Source organism: Osmerus mordax, chromosome 10, assembly GCF_038355195.1.
Source record: "Osmerus mordax isolate fOsmMor3 chromosome 10, fOsmMor3.pri, whole genome shotgun sequence".
Lineage (NCBI taxonomy): Eukaryota > Metazoa > Chordata > Actinopteri > Osmeriformes > Osmeridae > Osmerus > Osmerus mordax.
This window is the reverse complement of record NC_090059.1, coordinates 12,828,016-12,856,007: the sequence shown is the minus strand read 5'-3', so window position 1 is coordinate 12,856,007 and position 27,992 is coordinate 12,828,016. Positions and strand designations below refer to the sequence as shown.

The 27,992-nt window shown below is 49.8% G+C and overlaps 1 protein-coding gene across 4 annotated transcripts; it reads left to right on the top strand.

Annotated features, from left to right (window-relative positions):
* Window positions 1-198: 198 nt before the first annotated feature.
* exoc6 (exocyst complex component 6) lies at window positions 199-27,980 on the top strand. 4 transcript variants are annotated; one of them, XM_067244714.1, is made up of 22 exons: window positions 199-315; window positions 6,306-6,477; window positions 8,061-8,108; window positions 8,240-8,330; window positions 9,070-9,115; window positions 9,816-10,020; window positions 10,239-10,394; window positions 10,755-10,823; window positions 12,990-13,073; window positions 13,189-13,356; window positions 14,637-14,708; window positions 14,816-14,913; window positions 15,165-15,270; window positions 15,449-15,558; window positions 17,332-17,443; window positions 17,540-17,674; window positions 17,902-18,081; window positions 19,004-19,033; window positions 21,453-21,594; window positions 24,184-24,257; window positions 26,408-26,520; window positions 26,884-27,980. In XM_067244714.1, exons 1-22 carry the CDS (start codon window positions 218-220, stop codon window positions 27,014-27,016), a joined length of 2,442 nt encoding a protein of 813 aa, XP_067100815.1. In that variant the 5' UTR covers window positions 199-217; the 3' UTR covers window positions 27,017-27,980. The 4 variants fall into 4 exon arrangements, with proteins under 4 accessions (XP_067100815.1, XP_067100812.1, XP_067100816.1 ...); XM_067244711.1 differs by having other exon boundaries at window positions 10,239-10,424; XM_067244715.1 differs by lacking the exon at window positions 19,004-19,033.
* The last annotated feature ends 12 nt before the right edge of the window (window positions 27,981-27,992 follow it).

Here is a 27,992-nt window from a genome sequence, read left to right as displayed (position 1 = left end):
TCTCACATGTAGCCTACAATATGACATGTACAATATGAGATACATATACTCTGTAAGCAGCACACGTAGCCTATATCATTTATTCAACTGTGAGGCGTGAGTTAAAAATTCCCATACACAGGGGTTGGCACTGCGGCAGGTGCCTAAACACCCCCTACCGGTGGACTGTGGACCTAGCCTCTTTCCCCGCAGTGTCACCGTGAAGAATACAACCAACATGGCGGAGAATGAAACCTTGGAGTGTATAACGGAGCACGAACGTATTTTGCAAGAAATTGAGAGCACCGACACAGCGTGTGTTGGTCCTACTCTTCGGTATGGAAATGTGTCTTTTAATTAATTGCATTTCGATATCATTTTGTAGGTGGCGAATTTCGGTACACGCCAAGACATTTTTAAAAGCTAGCTGGTTAGCGTCTAGCTAGCTAACCTAGCTTGCTCGCTAGCAAGCTGGAATATGCCGGCAGATGCTAACCAGCCAAAAGGATAAACCTGTTGTTTATTACTGGTCCAACATTGTGATCACAATACACCTTAGGTTGTGTGGTACTCTTACTTCTGGTCTTTAGTGACAATGGATGGCAGCTGTCAGAAATGTAAACATCATTAAGTGGGTGTGGCTGTGTAGATAGCTAGCTAATTCTGCCTGGGCCAAGGTTGTTAATATGAGCTAAGCTAGATAGCTAGCAAGTTAGAAAGCTAGCCAACGTAAAGAACCAGCGAGCTAGTTAAAAGCCAGTTGGCGTTATCCATCTTCAACATTGAATGGTCGTTAGAGGCAAGCGTAGGGTGATTAGTTTGGCTTGCAGTATTAATTGGAATTCTGGTTACCCAGCTAATGCTTTAATCTGATAGTGTGTAAAATAAAGTAAGCTAAGTAGTTATCGGCGCTGTTATAAGGCTACTGTACATTCTATTTGTACAAGCTAACTAGCCTAGCTTTCCACCTGGGGCACAAGCTAACGGCTATGTAGCTATCACTAGCACCGTTAGCTAGATTGGACGGTGACTGGCAGATGCTGATCTGTGATGATGCTACAGAATGCTCCTCAACCCCACCCCATCCCTGTAGCACATGCCCATAGGCGATGATATCTCTTAGCTCAAAAGAGCAGAGGAGAGCAGTGACGGTATGCCCTGGGGACACCAATCTCAGTGGCTGTCAAGTATGACAGGTATGCTTCCAGGCTGAGCCAGTTCCTACAAAAAGCTACGCCAGTAGCTCTTCAAAATATAGTGTAGGTCGGACAGGGCACTTCCCTATGTGGATTAACATTGGCTGCTGTGGTTGAGATGGGTGTCCTGAGGACAAATGCATTTAAATCGGCCTAAATAGAACCCCACAGAATGGGAATAAGTAAATCAGAAATGTATGTAGCTAGTAGTTCTACACAGACTGTGGTTCCACATGCTGACGGTATATATCTGTCTCTTTTGGCTACTTTATAGCTCTTCATCCTGTGAATCTGACATAATGGGTTATTCTCCTGTGGTCAACTGCAAGGCTAGTACAAACCATTACAAACGAGTACAATAAACTGCTCTCTAGTCACTCGCCTGACATAGGTGAAAGCAGGGCAGTGGGACTCTTGCATTTAATTATCCCCTCATGTTCAAGATACATTTCTACCCCCTGGATGGGAAGAAGGAAGGAAGGAAGGATACACTGTCAAGTGTGCTATTCAAACAGGGCCCAGACTATATAGTCCAGAGATGGGCCTTGGTTATTCTAGCTTGTTATTGTTTAGTCATTCAACACCAGTTTCCCCTTTATCTCGCCTGGCAGGCGCACAGGGCAGCAGGCGTACAGGAAGACTCAACCCTCTGCTCGGCTGCGTCTGTTGCCACTGCTTGGCCTAAACAACAGGAAAGAGGAAACTCATAGGGGAGAATGGGCGCTGCTGATTGCTGCAGTGTGTGTGTGTGTGTGTGTGTGTGTGTGCGCGCGTGCGTGAGTGGGTGAGACAGAGACAGAGTGACACAGAGAGAGAGACAGAAACAATGTGATATGAGATGTCCATTAGGGTCACTGTGATGGAAGGTCCTGATGGAGGTGTCTGACCTTGCCCTCAACAGTGCACCAAGAGTAGCCTACTAGGTCCATTTGTTTCATTGGTGTCTGTGTGTGTGCTGTTGACCCATGCCATAGGAAGCTATGTGAATAGAACCATTGCGCTGAGCCTTTTCCTCCCTCTGGAAAATGGATTGCATAAGGAGAGGAGAACAATACTCCTGGATCCTATAGCGGACCAAAGGTTAGGAATAGCCCGATGAGCCTGGAGATAGTTTACTAGGTTAACTCGTATACCGTGAACAATGTAACTCAAACATGCACACTAGTGTAGGTTGTCAGCATGTGCTCTCTGTGGGGGCTACATTGAGTCTACTGCATAAGCTATCTGGACAACCATGTTGAAATATAAAACATCTGAACGCAGGAAAATACAAGACATGTTGAAAGGCAGTGTGTGTGTCATGTTTCTGAGGTAGAACCACTACCTCAGAGCTACCACTACCATTTGAGCTTTAATAACTAGTGTCATGGTATTCCAGTGGCTGCACTGAGGCCAGTAAGGAAAGACACTGACAGAAGGGGACCCACTATGTTATCAATAACAACAAGCAATGTGTTAGCAGGATCATCCATTGATGCGGCGCGTTCTGGATCCTAATTGGTGTGTCTCGTGGACAGACGGTTGTTGCTAATGGCGACATGCTCTGTCACACTCTTTTCATGAATCACTGTCTGTGTGCGGAGGCTCCTCTCCTTGCTCCCTCTTCTCTTGATCAGTGCTGAGGCTGACGACGAAGGGGAAACCAGAGGAGGGATGCTTGGGAGCATTAGGATCTGGCCTCTGTCTAGGCCTTGTAGAGCAGGGTGTTGTGAGGTCTCCTTCTGTCCGAGATCGCTACTGTGTTTGTGACATGATGTGAGTCATCCACCGATGTGCAAAACAAACTCAAGGCCTGCCCTGTCCTCGAGACGTCAGGAACTAACAGCTCGAGGTGGAACCTAACATTGGACTGCTAGCAGGTGCTCAGAGGTTTTGGCTCTGGCTGTCCTGCTTTAGTGTGCAGGTCAAAGGAGGCTTTCTCACATTTATCCTTCCCCTCTCTCCTTGTTTTTCTTGCCCACTCTCGCTTCTTTAAAACCAATGTTGCCTTTTTACCTATGCACACACACTCCCCTCTCTGTCTTTGTCTCCCCCTTCCTCTCTCACACTTCCTCCATCCTCCCTCACTCCCCTGTGTCCCTTAGCTTCCCCTCAGCCTACAGGAAGCACCTGCTGTCTCTCTCTCTCTCTCTCTCTCTCTCTCTCTCTTTCTCTCTTTCTCTCTTTCTCTCTCTCACTATCCCTCTCCCACCATAGCTGGGCAGGATATGTCTTTGCATCATAATCACAAGCAGCCGGTTGTGTTAAGAGATGGAGTGTTTTTCCCTGGTTGACACCCACCATTCTCCTGACTCCTGCATTGTTAGGAAGTCCTCTGTGGCCCAAGGCGAAGGTCTCTACTCCTTGGATATCTAATAACCTGGCTCTGGGTCACTCTTTGTATACCTCTCCACCAATAATAAAATAGATTAGTATGACGGGAAAGGTACTGCAATGAAGAGTCAGACTGATGGGGACTGCCAAGACTGACCTGGTAGCTAAAGGGGTAGTTAAAACTTCCCAGCCTTTGTCTTTCCATCATGCCTGTGAGCAAAGCACTGACTGCTTTCCTTCACCAATCCCAGTGGTGAGTGGTGAGCCCGTGCTTCTCTCTAGTGTGTTTGTGTGCTTCCCTCCACCAATCCCAGTGGTGAGTGGTGAGCCCGTGCTTCTCTCTAGTGTGTTTGTGTGCTTCCCTCCACCAATCACAGTGGTGAGCCTGTGCTTCTCTCTAGTGTGTTTGTGTTTCCTCTGGGGTGAAAGCAGAGCACAGGAAGTCTCTGCTGCAACATGGAGACTTGACACACTCCTTCTAAAGAGCTTTATTAATCAATTTCTTTAGCGTTAGTGTTAGATAACGTCATGACAGTGCGTCACAAACAAGTCTGTTCATATCCTTCCTGATTTCCTTCCAAAGAATAAAATTGTACTGGAAAATAACCACTTCCCACTTTTGTGACCCCATCCACATCTTCGGTTGTTGCCCATATGTTGTGACATAGGTGCTCTCACACACAGCTACCCTTTACTTTGCCTCTTAGTTCCGTCTCATTTTACTGAGCTGTCATGAAGCCTAATGCATGCTGGGAAATGTAGGCAAATGTGAGGACGACGTGAAGCAACAGACAAACCTTCACCTTTGTGACACTGTGTTGTAATGTTGTCACAGCAGTGGACTGCTGTGAGACCTCTGAGATGTTTATACATCTGCTCCTTGTTTTTGAATTTCAATGTCGATTGACCTACAGTGGAAAAATGATTTGCATAGCCCACTTGTGCCTTATCATAGTACTGAGTTTATAAAGCCACATATTTGAAACATTTGTTCCTCAAGTAACTGAATAACGTTTTGGTTTTCCATAACGACTCTTCATTGTTCTGTCAATACTGAAGTCTTCGGGCTGTAAATACTGTGTAGGTAGTTGGAAAGTGTTTTACTGTAATTAAACAATCGGGCCATTGTCCAGGTTTATCTCCACAGATGGCCTAATCTCTAACCATTGGCAGTAGAGCTGCACAGGAGTCAGACCAGGGACACACTGGCTGACACTAGTACAAAACTGCAAAGCACTTCTGCAAAGATTGATTGCAGAAGTAAACAGTTTTTTACATCTGATTTGCAGTAGGGAGAGGCATAAGTGTGTGGCATAAGCTTCTAGACCTGTCTATCCTGTGTGGCTAGTCTAGTAGCCTGCATCTGTCTGCAATGTGTATGACTGTGGTAAGTCTGTGTGAACATGAGCCTAAGCCTATACTTTGCCAGCCTAAATATGTGGTTGGCCTGTGTGTGACCAGGGCCTACACTGAGTACTTACGTGGGGAGTCTAAACAATGACCCAGTGGACAAACTGGAAGCAGTAATCAGGAAACTGGATCTTTTCTGATCAAATGAATTCCGTTCAACGCACACTTTAGACTGGCGCAGACACCTGCTTGGCCAACTGTGCTATTGTAGGACAACCGTTTTAAGTGGGAGTGTTGGCCAGTGTTTGTTGGAGTGGATGGCCACCTGTATTTGTATTGCCCTCCATTTCCATAAACCAGTACAGCCAGTTAGCTAGAGATAGAGAAACAAACTAACTGCTTTTATTGCACCATACAGCCTACCTGTGCTGATAACTTTGATAGTTAGGATGATGTAGTAATTTAGACTACTGCTGTGGACTCTGCAAGCTCTTATCTGTGTTGTCCTACGCTAAAGGTTTAATGTTTAGGTCTCAGAGTGTAGGTAGGTATGAAGTAAATCTACCTATGTACAGCACAACTTTCTCTGTACTTTTGTGCTGTGCTAGTTGACAGTCTGTCCAACAGGGGGTGCTGTAGGACCACAAATTACCAGAGTCACCTTCCCACCTTTGTTTGTTCCAACTCCTTCAAGTAGGTTGTTGTTGCTGTGGTCAACCAGCAGATGGAGACATCACTCAAAAGTACAGTATAGTTACTATGAGTCATTATATTGGTATCTAAAAAAAATTCATTTGGCTTTTGCTTGGTAGTTTAAGACCACACAATCCTGTTGTCCAGAAGTTGTCTTTAGACCTTCAACGAGTTTGATTCCCATCTTTTTTCCACGGTCGTAGGTCTGGCTTATCATGCTCGCTAGGCCTAGCTTACATCCTCCCTGCCTGTCTTGTTGTCGCCTCCACCCCAGTGTGTTATGTCCACCAGTCATGTCCAGTCAGCTGTCTGTGTGTGGTGACGGATGGGGATGTGAATGATCTATGAGATTGTGTCTCCCTCCTGTGAGAGAGAGAGAGCGGCCCATCCATCATGGCTGGCCCAGCCATCTGGGCTCCCTGGGCCAGGGCCAGCGCCGCACACAGAGCTGGGTCCAAGCCTCACAGTCATCTTGCAACACACTGCAAAACAAGGAACACCTGGTCCTCCTCTCTCTCAGCCAGTTCTCTCGCTCTATCTCCGGGGTTTAACGCTTGCTTCTGGGGGCTGACTGCACTAAATAGAATGCATACTTATGGGTTCATCAGCAGAATTAGAGTTTCCACGTTTTGTAAGCTTAATGAGTAGTGTGTCGGTGTGCTCATTGCATAGTCTAAGACCAAGGGTGACGTTCGTTCAGTACAGTGGGCAGTGTTTTATAGATGCTGTGCTAAATGAATTCATCCCCCATGCTGATTGTGTTTCCTGTTTCAGATCGGTGTATGATGACCAGCCCAACGCACACAAAAGGTTTATGGAGAAACTGGACGCCAGGATACGTAACCATGACCGCGAGATCGAGAAGATGTGCAACTTCCACCATCAAGGCTTCGTGGACGCCATCACGGAGCTGCTCAAAGTCCGCACAGACGCAGAGAAGCTGATGGTGAGGAGAGAGAGAGAGAGAGAGAGAGAGAGAGAGAGAGAGAGAGAGAGAGAGAGAGAGAGAGAGGGAGAGAGGGAGAGAGGGAGAGAGGGAGAGGGGGAGAGGGGGAGAGGGCTGAGGGAGAGAGGGCTGAGGGAGAGAGGGCTGAGGGAGAGAGGGCTGATGGAGAGAGAGAGAGAGAGGGCTGAAGGAGAGAGGGAGAGAGAGAGAGGGCTGAAGGAGAGAGAGGGTGAGAGAGGAAGGGCTGAAGGAGAGAGAATGAGACAGGAATAGTGAGAGAGGTGGGGACATTGAAAAAGAGAGAGAGCATAATGAAGTGTATTAGCATTTATATAGCTTCCAACAATAGATGTAGAACCTTTCATATAAATAAATATATATATATTCTATTTATTTCACCTTTAGTGACACAAGTTATTCTCATTGAGATGCATCTCTTTTTCAAGAGAGACCTGTTCATGGCCCCACCAGACAGCTCGTTAACATGAATTGTAGTTGTTGAGTTTAATGTCTTTTTCATTAATGTTTGACTAGCATCAGACATTGTCCTTTCACCATTCCAAGATGCCATGCGGGCAATTTCAAAGGTTATCTCAGGTAGTTGCAAACAGGCCCATAGAGTCGGTGTTGAATGTGTTCTCAGTCCCATCAGCGAGACTCCCCGGACCGGCTAATGCATGGGTCAGTCCGTTCAACTCCTCCTGGCCCTGGGATGCCTGCAGAGAGCTGAGCGTGCAGCTGCACAGCTGAGCCTGGCAAACATGCAGGCCTAGGCCAATTCTCTTTAGCTCCCTTTCCACCTCTCAAAGTGCTGTATGGTGGCTGACCAAAGCTGGTAATTACAGCATGATTATATAAAGAACAATCAGGTTAACAAGACGAGAAGCAGTTACAGCATCAACCAGGTCACTGGGCAACTTTGTCCCATTACTAATGAGACTTTTAATAATGCCAAGAAGCCCTTCTGTATCACGTCTGTGACCTAATGAGAGTTTTGTATGTGGGAAACTGCTGCAATGGGGCTCCGAGCAGAGCAATAGTCTCCCTTCCTGCACCTGCATCCTGGGGCCTTCCGACTGTCACTGGCCTCTGTGCCGTGGAGCGAGCAGAGGTGAACTCTCTCTCCTCCAATTGAAGTGAGTCAACCACCCAGTGTTTGTATTCAGCAGAGGGGGAAAGAGGGAGAATGTTTAATTACCAGAAAATGGCCCCTGGCTCCTGGCCCCAGACAATGATTGGCGCATAGAGCTCATTGAGGTTATCAAGAAGGGACCAGTGGTCAATTGGGTCATTGATTTGGATTGTTTGACAGACCCGCGGAGACAAGGAAAGTTCAAAAATCCCCCAGTAAAATTGAGAAGTTTGTCACAGAATCTGTTAGAAAGGCCTGTCATAAGTGATTATGGCGCATAAAAGCTTCCCTGCCGACCGAGAGTTCAAGTCCCCGCTGCACAGTTAATTTGAATTTGCCTGTCTTTGTCCCTGCCCCCTCATGAAGTATGATCTGATTACAAGGGTGAGCAGTTACAACAGGGGGTGCCCGGGGGATGATTTGTCTAACAAAAGTGATCTTATTTTTTAAGGGCCAAGTTACGGACACTAACCGAAGACTGCAAGACGCCGGGAAGGAGGTAAGAGCTTTGTTGTCACGTCAGCCTGTCTTGTTGCCAGGGCGGGGAGAGGGAGGGGTTAGACAAAACCTTGCCGTGACCTCGGGGTTAATTGAGGGGGCCTTGACCTTTGTGACCTCTGCTTATGTAAGGTGACTGCCCAAACAGAGGAGGTGATTCGCTGCAGGATTCAGCAGAGGAACATGGCCACCACAGTGGAGAAGCTGCAGCTATGCATACCTGGTGAGATGTCTTGTAACCAGTCAAATGTGTATTCCTGGTTAGATGTGTATACCAGGTGAGATGTGTAAATCAGGTTAGGTGATGACCGGTTAGATGTAATCGCAGCCCATGGCAGAAGCTAAAGCTGTGTGTACCAGGTGAGATGTAATGTAACAGGTCAACTGTGTGTACCAGGTGAGATGTAATGTAACAGGTCAACTGTGTGTACCAGGTGAGATGTAATGTAACAGGTCAACTGTGTGTACCAGGTGAGATGTAATGTAACAGGTCAACTGTGTGTACCAGGTGAGATGTAATGTAACGGGTTAACTGTGTGTACCAGGTGAGATGTAATGTAACAGGTCAACTGTGTATACCAGGTGAGACATAGTACATGTCCCTGGTGAGCAGACCAAGATAAACTACACCTGTGTGTACCAGGTAATATGTCTAACATCTCAGACATGTATACGAGGTTCAATGCAGAGCAGCCAAAGCAGGGATAATGGTAGGTTCACACAGGTGAGCGATAATATACAGGTTACAGAACAACAGCAGTGTGTACTAGCTGTATACCAGGTTGGACTGTACCAGGTAAGATGTAGTAGGTTTACCAGGGTAGTGCCACCAGGGTAATGAATGTCGAAACCAGGTGAAGGGGTTGACCAGGTGTTAATAATGTTATTTAAGCTAAATTCATGCCTTATCACGCCACACAATCTAAATCTCACTCCCTATGTCTTTGTCTATTCCTTTGCAGTTCTAGAAATGTACAGCAAACTCAAGGAGCAGCTGGAGTCTAAAAGGTATGAACTGTGTATGTCCTTGCCTCACCAAGTTCCTTGTCCTGTGGTGTACACACTGGCTCCAGCCAGTGTGCTTGGCTGGAGCTACACTGTCCATGGACACGGCGTTTACGGGGATCGCCCTTGCGCCTTCCCTCATACAGGAGAAGGGGTTCTATTTACATGTCGATCCGCGAAAGGGGACGTTAAGTTCACTCTGAACCGCAAAATAATGACCCTTCCTTGTCCATTAATGTCTGCCTAATCAGTCAGAAGACACCATGAAAGAGCTAGCCGTTCAAACGCAGGACAATTGACCTTGTGTGTGCCCTTCTTCACAGGAAGGCCCCGTACACAACAGGACTGTCACGGCCCTCAGCCAAATGAAGGCAATCAGTGTAGCGCCCCTCTCCCAGCAGTGTGTGTGTGTGTGTGTGTCTGTGTGTGTGTGTGTTTGCATGCATGTGTGTGTCTCGTCCGAGCACTAATGACCTGGCCGGGACATGGCCTAAAGACACTCGTTGGGACTCTCCCAGAGTTCACATCGAGCACACACGGGGAGACCCAAACGAACACACACAGACACAAAGGCTTACAGTACAGATACACACACATCCTTCATATAGCCTTTTTTTCCAAGGCTTTATTGTCGCACGTGTTCCATGGTTCTAATCCGTCTGATTCCTGTGGTTCTAAGCATCCCGTGACGTTGTGTCTGTAGGTACTATGCGGCTCTGAAGACCATGGAGCACCTGGAGAACATCTACATCCCCAGGGTGAGCCAGTACCGCTTCTGCCAGATCATGGCCGAGAACCTGCCCCGACTGAGGGAGGAGATCAAGGAGATCTCCATGTCAGACCTCAAGGACTTCCTGGAGAGTATCAGGAAACACTCAGACAAGATTGGAGAGACCGCCATGAGACAGGTAGACGCTCGGAGCCGACCAATAAGAATACCATGGATAACCACAACTAGATACAATACCGTTCCTGCTTTGTGTGTACGTGGCTGTATTTACAGGTTGGACAGCTGGACAGTTTGCGTGTCAGTGTGTGTGCGTGCACATATATGTGTGTATATATGTGTATGTCAGTGTGTGTGCGTTTCCTTCTGACTGACGTCTCTGGCTCTCCCTCTCTCCAGGCGCAGCAGCACAGAACGTTCAACAGTGCGGTGCAGAAGCAGTCCAGCCTGGGCGACACCAAGCCACTGTACTCCCTCAACGGACGCACCCCCACCCAGCACAACGGGCTGGCCCTGGAGGAGGGGGGCGAGGAGGAGGAGGAGGGTGATGAGGAGGTGCGGGGCAGATCTGCGAGAGACCCACAGGTCCTGACAGGGTTGCCAATACTCACCTTACTCCTCTATATCTCCTCTTTTCCACACTGAAACATTGTCCTTCACTCCGTAGAAACCTAATGCCGAAGTTTACGTATGTAAATCTCCTGCCTGATAGAGGGTCAGATTTGGCAACCCTGCCATGACTTTTCCCAATATGGCTTTGATATGAAGTTTTCTTGATTTAAAATGATTTTTCAAATGACTCAGTTATTTCCCAGTTTATTTGAATGCAGCATGCGAAAGCCTTCAGCCAGTATTGCCCTCCCAGAGTTCTGAGAGGCCACGACAGAGTGTTGAACCTGTGCCGTTTCCCCACAGGTGTTAACAGCCCAGGATCTGGTGGACTTCTCTCCAGTCTACAGGTGTCTCCACATCTACACTGTCCTGGTGCGTATACCCAACGCCAAGTGTACTGAGAGACCTGATCTTGACCCCCCCCCCCCTACCAGTATTATCCTTCCATCTAATATGGGTTTACTCTGTTCTCACCTGGTCATTCTTTTTGCTGTACACTATTCACATGAGCAAGACGTGTTCTACAAATCTTCCTGAGTGCGACGCAATAATAGTAAACCCTGGCTGAGTGGGCATAATAAAGCTGTAATTAATTAAGGTAATGGATCAACAGCCAAACAAACGGACTGGCCAGTTGTGGGGGGACTTGAGGCTTCCAATGCCACTTAACTTGACACCCTAATCCCCTTGAGTGTGAATGGCTCTGAGCCTATTGTTGTGAGCTCTTTGCTGCCAAACAATGGCCATAGGCCCAGCAGCTTAATGACATTCTTCAGTTTACCATAGACAGCTTAGGATCAGGCGGAAAGAAAGAAAGAAAGACAGAGAGACAGAGAGTGAGGCTGTTAGTTGTTGAGGACTTGTATGTCGTCCAGATACAGGCCTTGGGGTCAAAACACTTCATGTGAATACTGAAGTTTCATTGCGTTTTAAAGGGTTGTCGATTTAGCTCGCTCGGGTAAGGTGAATCCAGGTGAGGCTCTGACCTTTTGGTGTGCCTCGTTAATTGTACTGTGCTGGGGGTAAGTCATAATCGAGCACACCTGAAACGTATCAGGGGACCTTCGCTAAAGTGGCTGTGAAAGGCCCCATCAGATCTCTCAACTGTTTTCCTTCATGCATCAAGTGATCCACCCCAACAGCAGTGAGCTGGGTAAGGCCCGGGATTTCCACAGTTTGGATTGGCACGGCAGCCCCTATTACTGCAAAAGAAAAACGATTGGGTGGGCGGAGGCCGGAGGGGTGGGGAGGAGGGGGGGGGGACTCGAACATCTACATCTTCTCATCCAGTGTGTGAACTAATCCCGCGGTCTTCAAATGAGCGAAGCCTCGAGCGTTTAATAGGATTGACCGTGCGCTCACCTCCCGTTCGCCGCTCCCCCCCCCCCCTCCCCCCCCGAATGGGGCGCGCTGGTGCATTCATGTTGTGCACGAACTGCCGCTCATTCAGTGGGCGACGGATGAGTCAATGGAGAGCGCTCCACCCTGAATAGACGCTTTAATGAGAGGACAGGGACTTCTGACTGGGCCAGGCCGAGCTTCTGGAAGCATGCACGCACGCACGCGCACGCTCTCTCGTGCACGCACACACTTCCTTCACACGGGGTTAGAGGACGCACACTTGTGCAGGTAGGAGAACATCAGAGCACACACCGACTCTGTACTGTAGGCAGGTGGGGAGCTATCTGTACCCGTGTTAAATCATTGTGTTGAACCCATTCTGTTGTAGCAGTTGCCAGTAGAAGTTAATCTTATTGGAGCGAGGCCTCCTGTCCAAATCTCCCATAAGAACAGGTGTGGTAGATATGCATCTGTTGAACTCCATAGGAGAGGCTCGTCCCACAGATGCCCTGGAGAGATGAAGCACTTCATGATTAGAGTTATGAAAGGCTGGAGCCAGCTAGCACACCACAACAATGCAGCCTATAAGTTGCGGCTGTCTCTCTCTCTCCCCCCCCCACCTCTCCCCCCCCCCCCCCTCCCTCTGGCTGTGTCTGTCATAGCTTCTCTCACCAGTTGAAGCGTTTAGATTCAGAACACGTCAACGCCGAGACAGGAGGTTTAATTACGCCAGTGTGATGGTTTTGACTGGAATAATGAGGGCTCCGGGCTTTGTTGTGTTTGGATCAGACTGTTACTGTTACCCTCCACTGTTGTTAGTAACTTCTCAGCCTGGATGCCCAGGAGGCTTGGAAGGAGATTCTGGACAGGTCTCTGAGACGCGGCTCACGTCTCCTCGTCTGTGCCGTGTCTCCGCGGGACGACCTGTAAACTGTGTGCTTCTGCCAAGCAGAAAGGCTGTGGGGGCTGCCTGTCTTTAACAGACACAGTCAGCTCTGTTGCAAAGACTTGGAACTACTTGAACTAGACCTTGTCAGGGGTTACAGAATGTCATGGAAGGCGTAGCTAGCTATGTCTAAGTGTTGTCATGGAAACATTATTCGCCGGTAATAATGATAATTGTGCTGTTGAAATGAATGCCCTTTGAAGTCAATTTAATCTAATCGGGTTGTCTGGGCTGCTGTTGTATGTTGACAGGGTGACAGAGAAACATTTGAAAATTACTACAGGAAGCAGAGGAAAAAACAGGCCAGGCTAGTACTGCAGCCTCAGGCTAATATGGTGAGTATCACACACACACGCTTTTCATCACCTGGTTTGGACTGCATGTCTCCTCATCTACATCTGAACCAGGCCGGCTGTCTCTGCGTAACTACTTTGTCCTCCTGATCCCCAGCACGAGACGGTGGAGGGTTACAGGAGGTACTTCAACCAGATCGTGGGCTTCTTCGTGGTGGAGGATCACATCTTGCATGCGACGCAGGGACTGGTCACCAGAGCCTTCACGGATGAACTGTGGAACATGGCCCTGTCCAAGATCATCGCCGTGCTCCGCACGCACTCAGTAAGAGGGCACACACACTCTCTCTCTCTCTCTCTCCTTGCACACGCACACACACCTGGCTGGCAGGAGGGAGGTGAGATACTAAGTGAGCGGCCTGTGCCATGCATAGCGCAGTGGGGTCATGCAGAGCTGTGCCAGTGTCTTTGTGATTGAAAGGCCAGAATGAGCAGCGGAGGTCGGGGGGCTGGGGGCCGAGTCCCAGGGCCTTTGTTTGGCCCCCAGGACCCAGGCTGTGAGGCCTGTTAGCATAATCCCTGCTTGATTTACAACTGACTGGGCCCTCCAAACACACTCTTGCTCCTGCAGTGGGGAATATGCAGGCTTAATCTGCTGTTATTGTTGCAATCTGTCCTCATTAGGCTCAGCTGAGCTCTCCGTCAGGTCAGACTGAATGGGAGGCTGCTGAAAGGAGCCCACCAGGATAGGGCGACCTCCAATTATCATTCCAAACGCCTTCCGGCCTTCTAAATCAACCAGCCCTCCCCCAGCCCCAACCTCTAGTCCCCGGCTTGCAGCCCCCGCCTGGGCCAAGCCAACCAGGCCACGGCTCCGACCAGGCCCTGTTGTCCAGCCCAGGAGACCTGCTGACCCTAAGATGATACCTGATCAGAAGGGGATGGACGCAAAGTTTATCATTCACTGTTGGGTTTTGTCGGAAGTGCATCTAGTAATGGTGTGTGTGTGTGTGCGCGCGTCTGTGTGTAAGGTGTGTAAACATGGTGCCCGGAGACTGCTGCTGTGTGTCACACCCTGGGCTGCGCTCATTTAGCCTGGTGATTTACGCACCTCCCCGGGCCCGTAGCCAGGGACAGGCTCCATATGTCAATGTTTAACACCAGCAACACATACAACCCCAGGGCCATAAATCACCTCTCCTAATGCCCAGAGAGGCAGAGAGACCCGACTCTGCTGGTCAGAGAGAGAAAGTCCAGGATACTTCAGAAACTTGACCTCTTACAGGGAGAGAGAGGGGGAGGAGGGGGGAGCTGGGGGGCAAAGAAGAGAGAGAAAAAAGGAAAAGAGAGAGAGAGAGAGCTTCGCCCAGTGCTGTGTAATGAGAGTGTATCCTGATCCTGAGGTGGTGACAGGTCAGTGTTTTTGTGGACGAGAGAGAGAGAGAGAGAGTTCTCTCTGTATTTATTTTCACTAGCTCTCTCTCCCACTTTGCTCCCCCCTCCCTCTCTAATATTGCCTGTCAAAGTCTGAAACACTTTGACCTCTGCCCCTCCTCCTCCTCCCTGCCCCCATGCCTCAACATCAAATGTTCTTGTCTCCTCCAGTCCTACTGCAACGACCCAGACCTGGTCTTGGAGCTGAAGAACCTGATCGTCATATTTGCAGACACGCTACAGGTGGGTTCCCCTCAGATGGACACGTGCCGACTTGCTGCATGTTTTAACCATCACTGGCAGGCCGGTGAGTATTGGTGAGTGTTTGTTTTTCTCTCCCTCCCTCTCAGGGCTATGGCTTCCAAGTCAACAGACTGTTTGACCTGCTCTTTGAGATCAGGGACCAGTACAACGAAACCCTGCTCAAGAAATGGGCCGTGGTCTTCAGGTGAGCGGCCGTTCTCCCCAGCCACCTCCGCACCATGGAGCAGAACAAACACAATCGCCCCTGTCGCATCCGATGAACCAATCCTGATCTCTTCTGTCGTGTCTAAGCGACCAATCACATAGCACAAAGATGATTCTTCGAATTCACGACAACGTTATTTATAAACGTTTATAAATCAATCTTGAGGTGATCCCACGCGTTTGGGACTGACATGACTGTAGGCTCGCGTGCAGTAACCGGTCCACTTGCAGGGAGATCTTCGAGCAGGACAACTACAGTCCCATCCCTGTCGACACGGAGGAGGAGTACAAGTATGTTCTCAGCAGGTTCCCCTTCCACGACCCAGAGATAGAGAAGGTTGGTCTCACTCCTCCCCTTGTGTGTGTGTGTGTGTGTGTGTGTGTCGCTTTATAATGGCCTTACATGCCCAGAAACACTGGTCTGAACTCCACTTCCTGGACTGGAGGTGTAGCTTCATGCTCATTCGATGAATCGGCTTCTGCAACATTGTTGGTGTTGTTTTGTGACTGAGCAGCAGCAGTTTCCAAAGAAGCTCCCCATGTCCCAGTCAGTGCCTCAGATCTACACCCAGGTCAAGGAGTTCATCTACGCCAGCCTTAAGTTCTCAGAGTCTCTCCACCGCAGGTGAGAGACGCGCACACACGCACCCTCACAGGCATGCAGTGACACACAGACCTGAAGCAGTGTGTGGAGAGAGGCTACATTCTGCACACACACACACACACACCCAGACACACTCACAGACAGCAGCTCGAGGTAACAGCTCGTTACAACATTCTTCTCACACCTAGTCGTTCTTGTAAACCCTTGCAGGTGCTCAGTGTGTGACTATAGTGGGGGTTTGTGTCAGTGTGTTACTACAGTTATTTTTGCATCTGTATGCTACACAGGTGTGTGTGTGTGCGCGTGCGGGTTCCCTTGTTAATGTTTTGTATTATTGCTCCATTCCCCACCCCGTTCTCTCAGATTATGTGTGGTAGAGTTGTTGTCACACAGCGTGGTGGGAAACACCAGTCTGTCTCTCACGATACACTAACCCATCCCTGTCCTCTCCCTGAGCCTGCCCATACTCACAAGCACACACACACATGCACACACACACACATGCACACACACTCTCTCACACACACACACACACACACACACACACTTGTCCCAGACCTGCTGCCTCCAGCCACTGGGCCAGTATTTGTTCTCTTTAAGCTCTGTGGTATCTGTGCTTGCGTAGGGAGAGGAGGGTCTGTGTTGTGGTAGTCACCAGCCCCCCAAATCCTTTCCCAGAGGGACTAGGTGTTGGTGGTGGGGGTTGGGGAGGGTCAAGCAGTGTCCAGTCCCAGTAGCAACACACACACACACAAACCTTCAGTTCCCACTCCATACTGCTTACAGTGTGCCCCTCAGACCTGGCTGGCACCAGCATCACAGGGATGTGGGCCTGGACTTAAACCCTCCACTCACAACACACATCCTCCTGTCATACTCCCTCCGACACCACTGCACACACACACCCCCCCCCCTTCCTCTCTGTCCCTTTCTTTCAATCCATCCATGAATCCATCCATCCCTCCCTCATAAACCTCTTCTATCCTTCTCTCTATTCTCATAATACTGTGTCCTGTCTGGGTCTCTTCAGTCCTTCTCTCCATCCATCCTTCCTCCCTCCTGTAACATTCCTTCCTCCTCACCCTGCCCTCTCTCCGCTCCCCTGTTGATGGGTTTACCAAGTCCCATAATCCCTTGTGATTCCATATCGGAGCCCATCCAGTAGGTCCTGTTGGTTCAGGCCAGCGTGTGTTTAGTCCAAGGGCAGCAGAGCACAGACCGGGTCAAACCAAACACAGAACAGCAGAGTAGAGTATACACAGAGGGAGGGATGAGGAGGGGGGGGGAGGGGGGGTGTTTTGACCTGCTTGTTTTCACTCTGAGGGCTGGTGTTGTGCACTGCTAGCAGTACAAGAGAGTCAGTGTCTGAGAACTTGGACAGGTTGAGGCCTATGTTGGTTTGCACACCTGAGCTCCCCCACCCTCCCACCACACACACAGTAATATGTCATACACACTCATACACATTCTGTCTCTAACACACACACACACTAACCTCCCCAACTCCTGTCTGTATCGTCAACACGCACACACAAGTGGTACACTGTTAACAGAAACGGATCACTGTTTAGACTGCTTTAATGAATCACTGTTGGCAAAGGCATGTTATCCTAATTGATTTGTTAGGTAAATTGACGTGTATGAAATCAATGGGTTTGTGTACACATGAATTTAATGGATTCAGTGGGTCGTTTTGGTTTTGTTGTTGTTGTCATGGGATGATTGAAATGATGCAACACTGCAGGTTCCTCTCGCCAGGAGCGTTCCGTCTAAGCGTGTTGTTTGTGTGTCCAGTTCCACAGAGATCGATGACATGCTGCGTAAGTCCACCAACCTCCTGCTGACCAGGACGCTGAGTAGCTGTCTGCAGAACCTCATCAAAAAGCCCCACATAGGACTGACTGAGGTACACAACACCACCCACGCACACGCTGCACTCAAGTACCGATACAGTAGCAACACTGAGCTCGTTTGTGTGTGTGTGTGTGTGTGTGTGTTGCAGCTGGTCCAGATCATCATCAACACCACCCACCTGGAGCAGGCCTGTAAGTACCTGGAGGACTTCATCACCAACATCACCAACGTGTCTCCTGAGACAGTGCACACCACCCGCCTGTACGGCCTGTCCACCTTCAAGGTACCTGCTCCCAGTCAGCTCTGACGGCCTGCCGGGCCCAAACACACCAGGCTTTCTCCTGTGTCTTCCTATCAACACGTTTTGGATAGAGTGATGGCTGGATTGCTTGTATTAGAACTGGTTCAGACTGAATACGAATTAGTCGTAAAGATTTGTATGATTATTTTGTATACATTGCTTGATTGAGAGTCTGTGTGTGTGTGTGTGTGTGTGTGTGTGCGCACCAGGATGCACGGCATGCCGCTGAGGGAGAGATCTACACCAAGCTGAACCAGAAGATTGACGAGTTCATCCAGCTGGCGGACTACGAGTGGGGCATGCCCGAGTCTGACGGCCGGGCCAGCGGGTACCTCATGGACCTCATCAACTTCCTGCGGAGCACCTTCCAGGTGTTCACGCACCTGCCGGTGAGCTAGCCACACCCCTTCAGCCTCTGACCTCAACCCCCCCCCCACTCCCGACCTACCCGTGCCACAGGGAACTCTGGGAGATGGAGTTGTTGTTGTTATTCATAGTGATGATGTTGGTGTATCTTTCCTGTACCACACCCACGTACCGTTCTGTGAGTTCATGTGAGTTCTATCTGTTGTGTTGATGGAGTAGAGTTGACCGCTGCTTTGAGGTCACGATTAACCTACTGTAGCATGGATATAGGGCCTCTGGTATATGTACGTGTGTGTGTGTGTGTGTCAGTGTGTTGTCAGAGTTCTGTGCTGCATGTCGTGGAACCCTCTCTGTGTTGTAGCAGTCATACTGACACCAGTGAAGGAACCTAGTGAGTGGGAGCGACAGCACAGGATGTGTAGGCAGGGATCTGCAGCACACTAAACACACACAGACATGCAACCGTGTAAGATTAAGGCCCCAGTGGAGCAGCCTGCTTCTTGTCTGGGAGGACCTGGCCGAGCTGAAGGAGAGCAGCGTTAAACTGGGCTCCGGTCCGTCTAGTCCAACCTAAACCTCTCACTCTCTCAGCTTGCTTGCTTGCTCTACTGTCGTCTTTCATCTCTCCGGCTTCTGTGTGTGACTTTTCTGTTATCTGTATAGGAATGTTTCCTCTGTCTCTCTCCTCTCCCTCTCTCTTCTCTCCTCTTCTCTCCCTCTCTCTTCTCTCTCTCTTCTCAGTGATGCATATTATTGATTTGTTGATTCCTTTATTATCAATAGATTGATTATTGATTTTGACTTCTGCCAAGCATGCCAGGTGTGTGACTCTTCCACTCCTGTCCATTTATTGTTGCCCTACTTTCTTTCTCCTGCCCCCCGACCCACCCCCCACCCCCCCTCCCTGCCCCTATTTCAATCTTTGGGGGGGTGTTTCTGCCTCAGAGTAACAACAATGACCATGCAGCCATGTCGGTAAGTACCCCTTCCCTGTCCTGCCCCTCCCTGCTCCCCATGCCCCCTTGCCTCTACCTGCTCTCCCCACCCTCCCTCCCCCACCCCGCCCCGCCCCGCTCTAGCCTGCTGTGCGGAGGGATACGCATGCTCCTGTCAGTAACGTCACTGTGGACTCTCTCCAGGCTTGTTGCTTCCTCCACCTGTGGTGCCGTCTAGTACAGTCAGCTGGCTGCCAGCCCTGGCAGAGCAGAGCAGAGCTTCTCTAGGTGCAGGGTTTTCTGTAGGCTGTACAAAATGAAGATATTCATTTGTCTTTGTTCAATATATGCCTACACATTATATTATATTATGAGATATCATTTAAGATAGATTAAAGGCATGTGACTTATTGCTGGAACAGCAAATTAAGCAGTAGCTACCCCATGCAGTAGAGACACTTTTACAGACCTAATAGTTCGGCTGTCAGCATTGGCTTGTAGGCTTGTTGATTGATCGACTATTGTATATGGAAGCTTGCCCAGGAATGAGAATGTTGGAGATTGGCTTCTCGTGTTCTACCATTCTTCTCATTCCCTTCTAGAAACAGTCAGAAGGTTAGGCAGCCAGCCAGGGCATCTTGAGACCTTCCTCTCCTCGGCTCAGTTAGTCGTGCACCTTTACACAGCAGCTGTGGAATGAAGCTTCATGTAGATCCTGGTCTAGGACCAGCTAACCTTTCACCAGAACCATTAGAACAGACTAAACACACAGCTGAACCTGGACCAGCGTCCAGAAGCAACATCACCATCCCTTTCTCAACAAGCCTGTAGACTAGTGCATGCTGGGTGATCTCCCGAGAGCCTTTGCGCTATGTTTTTTTATTTTTTTATTCCCCCCCCCCCTCCCGATCAATCATCAGTTTAGTGGTAGTCTGGCTAGCAGCTCTCAGGAGAGATCCATGTTCTCCATCAACCTTTAACCCAGTTTGGAAGCTGATCTGACGCTCTAGGCCTGAAACGGACTGGCTGGCTGGCTGGTCCCAGCCTGGCTGTGGCTGGCTGACTGGAGGAGAAAAACCAGACCCCTCAGACCGTCTGACAAGTCTCTGGGCCAAGGCCTGGTCTGGTGCTAACGTCTCAATCTGCACTGCAGCATCAGCATGCCTCCACACCTCTCTCTCTCACACACACAACCTGATCCTGACCTTCAGCGCCACCACAGAGACGGTCTGGCTGGCCCATAAGCCCTGGTCCAGAGGAGCTGAGGACCCTGCCTCACCCTCCGGAACCCTCCAGAACCCTCCAGCCCACTAATGACCAGCCATAGAGATAGTCCTCAGTAATGCAGTGTTCTTCTGTACTCCACTATCTCTCCTTCACTGTCCCCATCATGTGATGACGATGACATCTGCTACTTACAGCCTTCCTGAAGGACCCGGGTTGAACATGTACAGAGGTCTCGATGACATCCTGCCGCTCTCATGTGACACTGACTCCGTCCTGTGCTGTGACTGTTGGGTGTTTTGAACGGGGTCAGGGGTGTGTGTGTGTGTGTGTATTCTGGTCTTGAACACATGACGCTGACGACACTGTAAGTCCGATACATAGCTTGATCGCTGTGGACAGCTAAGCTTGCTAAGCCATGTATCACCAGTGTTATTTGACAGCTGTCAGCATGACTTTGACTTTGAGCAGGGATGGAGAGTGAAACACCAGTTAGTCTACCTCAACAATGAACAATATGGTCTGGTATCATTTAAAAAGCGTTCACTGTTTAGGCCTACTTGGTGTTTCCCATCACCCAAGCCCTGGATGAGGTGGTTCTGGGTGCATGTGTGTGTGTGTGTTCATGCTGGCTCTGGTATTTTGCTGTCTACCTTTTATACAACCAGCACACAACCTTGCTCTTTGAGACCAGGGCCCTGTTTGAATATTCTCCAGATGCGTCCTTCCTTCCTCTAAGAGATGACTGATCACATGTGGTTGGATTGCTATCAGCTGCATAGCGGAGTGCATGCGTTCAAATCATGCTGGAGCAGAAAGTGCCTCCAGGGATGAAAGCAGGAAGGAAGGACCCGTTTTGAGAGTGATCCAATGGAGCCAGGAGCCAGTCTGGTAGTCTTGGTGTCTGCCCTGCCCTGCCTGCATGTCAGCCCCTCTCTGTTCAATGTGTAACCTACACCCCCTACCCACTGTTGCTGAGATAACACGGGGGCAGCCCCGACTAATCAATTGCAGACACAAATGCAGGGATGGCAGAGGAAGTCGTGGCTCCACTATCTTTACTCCCATGTTTTCCTGTTCCGCACCCAGATTGCAAGAAGCTCACGTGTTTTTGTTTTTTCCCTCTTTCTTTCTCTCTCTCCTCACTCCTTTCCCGGTCTCTCTCTCTCTCTCTCCCTCTCTCCTTCCATCTCCTCCTCTTCTCCTGTTCCCCCTGATGGTGCCTCACCCCCCAGGGCAAGGTGGCCCAGACGGCGTGCATGTCGGCCTGCAAGCACCTGTCCACCTCGCTAATGCAGATGCTGCTGGACACGGAGCTCAAGCAGATCAGCATGGGGGCCATCCAGCAGTTCAACCTGGACGTCATACAGTGCGAACGTAAGTTGGGCCTGAGGCTAGTTTCCCCACAACTCTGGTCAGGGGTACGAAGACACTGAAAGGCCACAGCTTGGCTCTTTTCAGCTCAGGTCTAAACTAGAGGTCGAGAGGCACGAAGAAGTTTACTTCTGCTGAGGCTAATGGTTATCGAGCAGTGGGAAATGCTCTGGAGCGTGCCTTTCTGAAGCAGCTGTCCTGTTCAGCTGAGTGAGAGGGGCGGAGGGACATGACCTGACTGTTCTGAGGTGAAGCCTGGCCGCAGGCGACCAGTCCTTCCTAATCCTAACATCATCTCTGTCTGCCGACATCAGCCTAAGAGATTGTTATCTCTCTCCCTATCTATCTATATCTCTCTTTCAGTCCCCCTCTCCCCCTTTTCTCTGATCCCTCTGCTTGGAGGGATCGTTTGCTGGATATTCCCCCTTAGATAAATGAATCGGCAGAAGAGATGAGATGTCTCAAGAGATTTGTCTTAGTCAGGGTTGTGCCAGTGGAAACACCTGCCGACTGTCATATCTTATCTGCGGCATCTCTCTGCACATGAACGGAGCAATCAGTTAGTACTATAACTGCCGGATATGGGGCTTTCAGTAGTGTCAGTGTGAGGTACCAATGGATAGGTAATGATTGTTGAAAGGAGGAGATATGTGTCTCCACGTATATCAGTTTTGAAGAGAAGAGGGCGCAGGACGTATGGTGTGTTGACTGCCTTCGTTGTACAAGGTTCTTCTTTAGTTATGGCATGTTTACCTTCTGCCTCGAACCAGCTCAGTAACCACAGCCAGTCACCACAGTGGGTAACCACCCGAGAAGAACATCAAATACCCACTTCCTCCCCTTCCACCACCCTCTTCTCCTCTTCTTCCTCTCTGCAGTAAGTGGTTGATTTGGCGACAGCGTCAGAGTTCCACACCACAGAATGTGCTCAAGTTCTCAACCTCTCTCTGTTGGAATTAAAGTTGCTCTCCAGTGGGAGACTTGATCTCTGAAGTCTCTTGGTAGCAGCAGTCCTCCGTAGCCTGACAACATGGAGACTGTACAAAAAATGAAAATGTAGACTTTCAAAGCCTTTGACACCCCTGTTTCACTTCCCTACTCTGAAAGAAATGGAAAACTATTGGTCACAGTTAGACAGACAGATGACACAGATCTACAAGAGCAGGGAGCAGTGTCTGTTTTCACACACACATTATCTCTCTTTATCCCTTGACGTAGCCGACAACCGCACTTTTCGAAACCTTTCAGGCTTCGCACGGCTGCAGGTGGACACGACAATAGTATACATTTGAGGCCGTTCCGTTTCAAGTGTGGGTCTTTGAAGTGTCCCGGGTAAAGAGTCTGACATGACGGTGACAAGGCGTCAGACGCAGTGAAGTGAAGACGGGCTGGTATGTCGAGAGCTGTTTTGACAGACAGCTACACTCACGCTATCTCTCCAGTGTCTCTCAAGAGGGGGGAGGCGGGGCTCCACTGCACCGTCTGCGAGTCTGTTCGGAGCGGCTCTCAACCAAGACAGGGTTCACAATGAGGTTGGGGTCGATCAGAGTGCAGTGTAAACTGAGAATCCTTTTTGTTTTCAATGTACTCCAAATGCTAATCAGAATTCCATGCACGTCTGTGAGGCCCGTCTCCCATGCATGTCTCTGAGCTCTATGGACTCCACTGCTTTTTATTTTATTTTTTTCACGAGGGCCCGGGGGGAACTTTGTCCTCAGTTCCTCCGTTCAGCCGTGTTCCAGATGAAACGGTTCCCCCTGATCACACGTGCTGGGTCTGCTGTCCCAGCAGCCTCTCTGGGTGTGACAGCACTGATTTACAGTGTGTGCAGGGATGACACTGCTCCTGTGAGGGTGTGTACGTGTGGGATGTTATGTGCGGCTCGTGGGAAAACAAGCACACACAACCATTCACGAGCAGGCCCGTCCCAAGGGACACGGATCCATGACGGATAGAACCCACACCCTCCTAGCCTCCCTCCCTCCCAGCCTCCCTCCATCCCAGCCTCCCTCCCAGACCTCCGTTCTCCCAGCTTCGGTCTGTATTAAGGGTATCTTGCTGCTGTAGCTCTTGTTAGAGCTAAATGGGTCAGGGGCCCTTTTATCTTGGGCCTGTGTGCAGGAAGAGCTTATACCTGGCGATCCCCCAAGGGGTCTGCAGTGTGAGGAAGAGGTCAGGGTGGAGATCACACGTTTTCATCAGGACTACACCCTTGCGCTCTTTATCCCTCCTCTCTCTTTCACTGAGGTTGCTCTCTCCTCCACCCCCCCCCCCCCCCCATTAGTGCCGTGTAGCTCCAATGGCAGTACCAGGAAAGCCCCAATGACTGATTTACTCTGCTCTCTGGAGGTGTATCTGTGTGTTCAGGGCTACTGTGCCAAAGGTCAGGTTCTGGTGGATGTTAACAGTCAACAGGATGTGCCCTTGACTCTACCTAGTGTATGGCTGGATGAAGCACTATGTATCACTTCATCACACGTTGAAGAAGACTGATCCTTACCTACATCTGGTGGATGCTGATAGAAACTGTGTCCATGCCTGCATAAAGATGTGCCGACAGCATGTAGTGATGATGATGATGTGTTCCTACAGTGTTCGCCAGCTCTGAGCCAGTGCCCGGTTTCCAAGGAGACACGCTACAGCTGGCGTTCATCGACCTTCGACAGGTGAGCCTCTTTCACCTGGCCTCTCGATGCCAAACCTCAGAGTCCCAACATTGCCCTATTAAAAGAACACCCCTTCCAGATAGCTGTATGTGCAGCTAATGCATTCAGTAGTGTATAGCGTTGACCTCTGCTCTCAGCCTATCTTGTTGTGTCAGAAAGAGGTTGATGACAGCGGGTCTGTAGTGATTCAGGAAGATTAGACCAGAGGCTTTTAAAGGGAGAGCAGCACTCAGGGGTCACTGTGGTTCTCACAGGAGAGCCCTGGCACTGCACTGTGGAGGGCCATCAGGCAGACAGCGAGTGACACAGAGAGGACAGCAACGAGGGAGAGCTAGATTGAGAGCAGATAGAGAGAGAGAGAGAGAGAGATGCCCAGTGGTCAGGATTTACCTTTTCCTTACCTCAGTCCGACCCCACGCCCTCTCTCCTAGAGGTCAGGGGTCATGGCGCGGCGGATTAGCAGCCAAATCACTTTATCAGCTTCACCGCTCTGCTGCCGAGTCCAGCAGGCTCTGAGAGGCCACAGCCTGCACAAATGTCTGATCTCTCTCACTCTTGTCTACCTCACTCTCAACCCCCCCCCCCCCCCCCCCGTCTCCTCTTGTGTTCAGGTAACATACCTGTGCGCCCTTGGGTGACCTGTCGATGACCCCGGTGTGGGGACTCTGTTCATAAAAGACAGGCCATGGTAGTATTGTTGTGCTCAACCAACTCCTATTGTCCAGGTCGCCTCTCCTCCACACAGACTGGGGCTCCAGTCTCCAGGAGCAGCTCCTGGAAAGGTTTCGGAGCGCACCGAAAGCCTTTGTTCACTTGCAAGGGGATACAGCTTGGGAGTATAACACCGGCAGATAACAGGGTTTCAAATACCAGTCGTTTATCACAGTCGATCTCACTAGGAATCGACAAGTCGAGTCTCTCGCCTCACATACCAATAGCGACGGCCAACATTTCTTTGCTCGGTTTACTACGTGATTTACGACGTGATGGTGCCTGCCCGGCGCCCGCTCTGACACGGCTGGGTCCCTTCTGCAGAAGGTTACCTGTCGTGTTGTGGTCTCCTGGCTGCTGTCAGAGTTAATGACACCATACAGTGAGACGATCTGCCGGGAAATCCCCCTTCGTCCCCTCTCCCTCCCTCGCAATCTGTCTCCCTCCATCTGGAGGTAGAGAGGCATAGATGGAGACCACGGTTAGTGTGGAGGTAGAGGCAGAGACGGTGTTGCGGTAGAGAGGCCTAGATAGGTAGAGAGGTGTAAAGAGGCAGGGTTGGTGTAAGAGGTGGTAGAGAGGCCGAGGCAGTATCGAGGTAGTGAAGAGTCAGAGGCAGTGTAGAGGTAGAGAGGGACAGGTAGTGAAGAGGCGTGGCCCTGTGAAGATGCCGTGCCCCGTGGCTCCCAGTCATTTACAGAGGATTAGTATCAGCCCAGATCAGGCCTGGGCCAGAGTCAGAGACAAGCAGGAGCTGACAGCCACACAGCCAGTAGGCCTATCACCTGGGACCACTTAGCTCCTTCTACAGGAGCAAACCCACTCACCCCCCCACCCCACCCCACCCCACCCCCTGTTTATTACCCCCACTTTATTTATTTACTGTGGAGCAAAACAGAGAGAGAAGGGGAGACAAGCACAGATATGGCCTGGGCTTGGATTCCAACCAATGTCACTGACTATAGGGGACACGTGCATGGGCCCCTGTCTCCTTCCACACCGTGACGTCTCTCAGCAGCTTGTGAAGCTATGTAAGGTGGTGAGGTTCTCCTCCTCCCACTGGCACCACGGTGTAAAGGACCGAGGTGGAGATCCTCGTCCTGCCGGTGTGAAGAGCGGCTCCTAGGCTCACCGGCTCGCTCACATCTATTCTCTCGCAGCCTGTTGTTTCCCCCTATACACATTAACATACAGTGTTGTGTGTGTGTGTGTGTGTGTAGCAGGGAGGTGAGATCTTGGGGACGACAGGCCCAGCTGCGGAGGATTGTGAGTAGGTTAGCTGGAGGTCAGGGTGGACCTATATCCTCTTAACGCATTTGAAGTGTCCAGTGCTCCTCTTCTAATGATTGAGCCACACCCATCTTCCCTTACGCACTCCCGTCCTCTCCCTCCCTCCTCTCTCCGGGAGATCCTTTGACAGGTGTCTGTATGTGTTTCAGCTGCTTGACCTGTTCATGGTGTGGGACTGGTCGACCTACCTGGCAGACTATGGACAGCCCACCTCCAAATACCTGAGAGTCAACCCTGCCACCGCCCTGGCGCTGTTAGAGAAGTCAGTACACACACACACACGCGCGTGTCTAAATAAGTGTCTTCTAGCTTGGTTTCTGTGCACTTAATATGCCCTGCCTCTCCCCTATTCCTCTTTCTCCCTCCCTCTCTCTCCTTCTCCTCTAACTGCTGACCACAACAATGCAGAGTCTACAGGGGGTACGTTGTGCTTTCTAACTGCTCTCTTATCCACCTCCTGCCTCTCTCTTTCTGAGGCCCACCTCTTCATCTAGTGTCCGGGCTGGACTGTTTATGTTTGTCTATATATGTATTTATCATATATTTGTTAGATATCTCATCAAACAAAGCTCACCGATACAGTATGTGTTGTGATGGTGTATGTCTCGTTGCTTTGTCCCTGCAGAATGAAGGACACCAGTAAGAAGAACAACATCTTTTCTCAGTTCAGGAAGAATGACCGGGACAAGCAGAAGCTTATTGAGACGGTGGTCAAACAGCTGCGGAGCCTGGTCAACGGCATGTCCCAGCACTCCTAGACACACACACATACACACGCACACACACGCACACACACGCATGGGGCACAAAGCATGGGACGCACACAAACACACACCTGTGCGGACACGCGTGCTTCTACAAAACGGACACACACACCCGCTACACAGGAACACATTCAGGCAGTCAGGGACATGATCATAAACACTTCTACATAAACATGCAGTTGTAAAATAGACTGAATACATGGTGTAAAAAAATAATTTACTCTCCTACACACACACACACACACACACAGAACGAAACAAAACAGTTTACTGAACTCTGTAAAGGAAAGAACAGTAAAATTGTTTTTAATGTATTTTTAATGGCTATGAAGAAGACTATGTTTTGTACATTGTGAGAGTGCAATGATTGTAGGCCAGCCCCAGAGAGGGCTGGAGCTGTGAGTAGTGGGAATGTATGAAACGATACCGCTCAGAACACTGGACCATGAAGTCTGACCCTGAGACTGATGTTCTCCATGATCCACACCTGGGACCAACACGCCTCAGATACATCCAAGTAGATTGTAGATGTGTTGGGTTCACCTCTTGAGTTTCCACCTATTAGTACCTTACAGGTGGTGATGGGGTCTTCACCCCAGGTCTGTGATCATGGGTTTTCCCTTAAAAAAACAACCCCACAATGCAATACTGTGTGGAGTTTGTACTGTAAATACATGAAGTGTATGTTTGAGAATACTGAACACTACGGAGAGAGAACCGTGTTCTCTACTGGTCTGGCTTGAATCCAACAGCTCTGAGGAAGTGGCAAAAACCAACTTGCATGATGAAACCTTGTTCACGACATCTAATCACCTAATGGGCAGATATACTGTAACCTTACAGTCGTTATACTGTGCCCTAACAGTTATGATACTGTTCCCTTGCAGTAATTATACTGTGCCCTTACAGTTAATATACTGTACCCTTGTAACCTTGACAGTTAATCCATAGAATAGTTCCCCAATCAGTG

Bases quoted from the DNA above. Each gene is read 5' to 3' on its own strand.
- exoc6 (XM_067244711.1), top strand. From the start codon at position 218: ATGGCGGAGAATGAAACCTTGGAGTGTATAACGGAGCACGAACGTATT. The intron at 10,824-12,989 runs GTGCGTATACCC...GTATGTTGACAG, and splicing joins TCCACATCTACACTGTCCTG to GGTGACAGAGAAACATTTGA. The intron at 14,709-14,815 runs GTGGGTTCCCCT...CCTCCCTCTCAG, and splicing joins TATTTGCAGACACGCTACAG to GGCTATGGCTTCCAAGTCAA.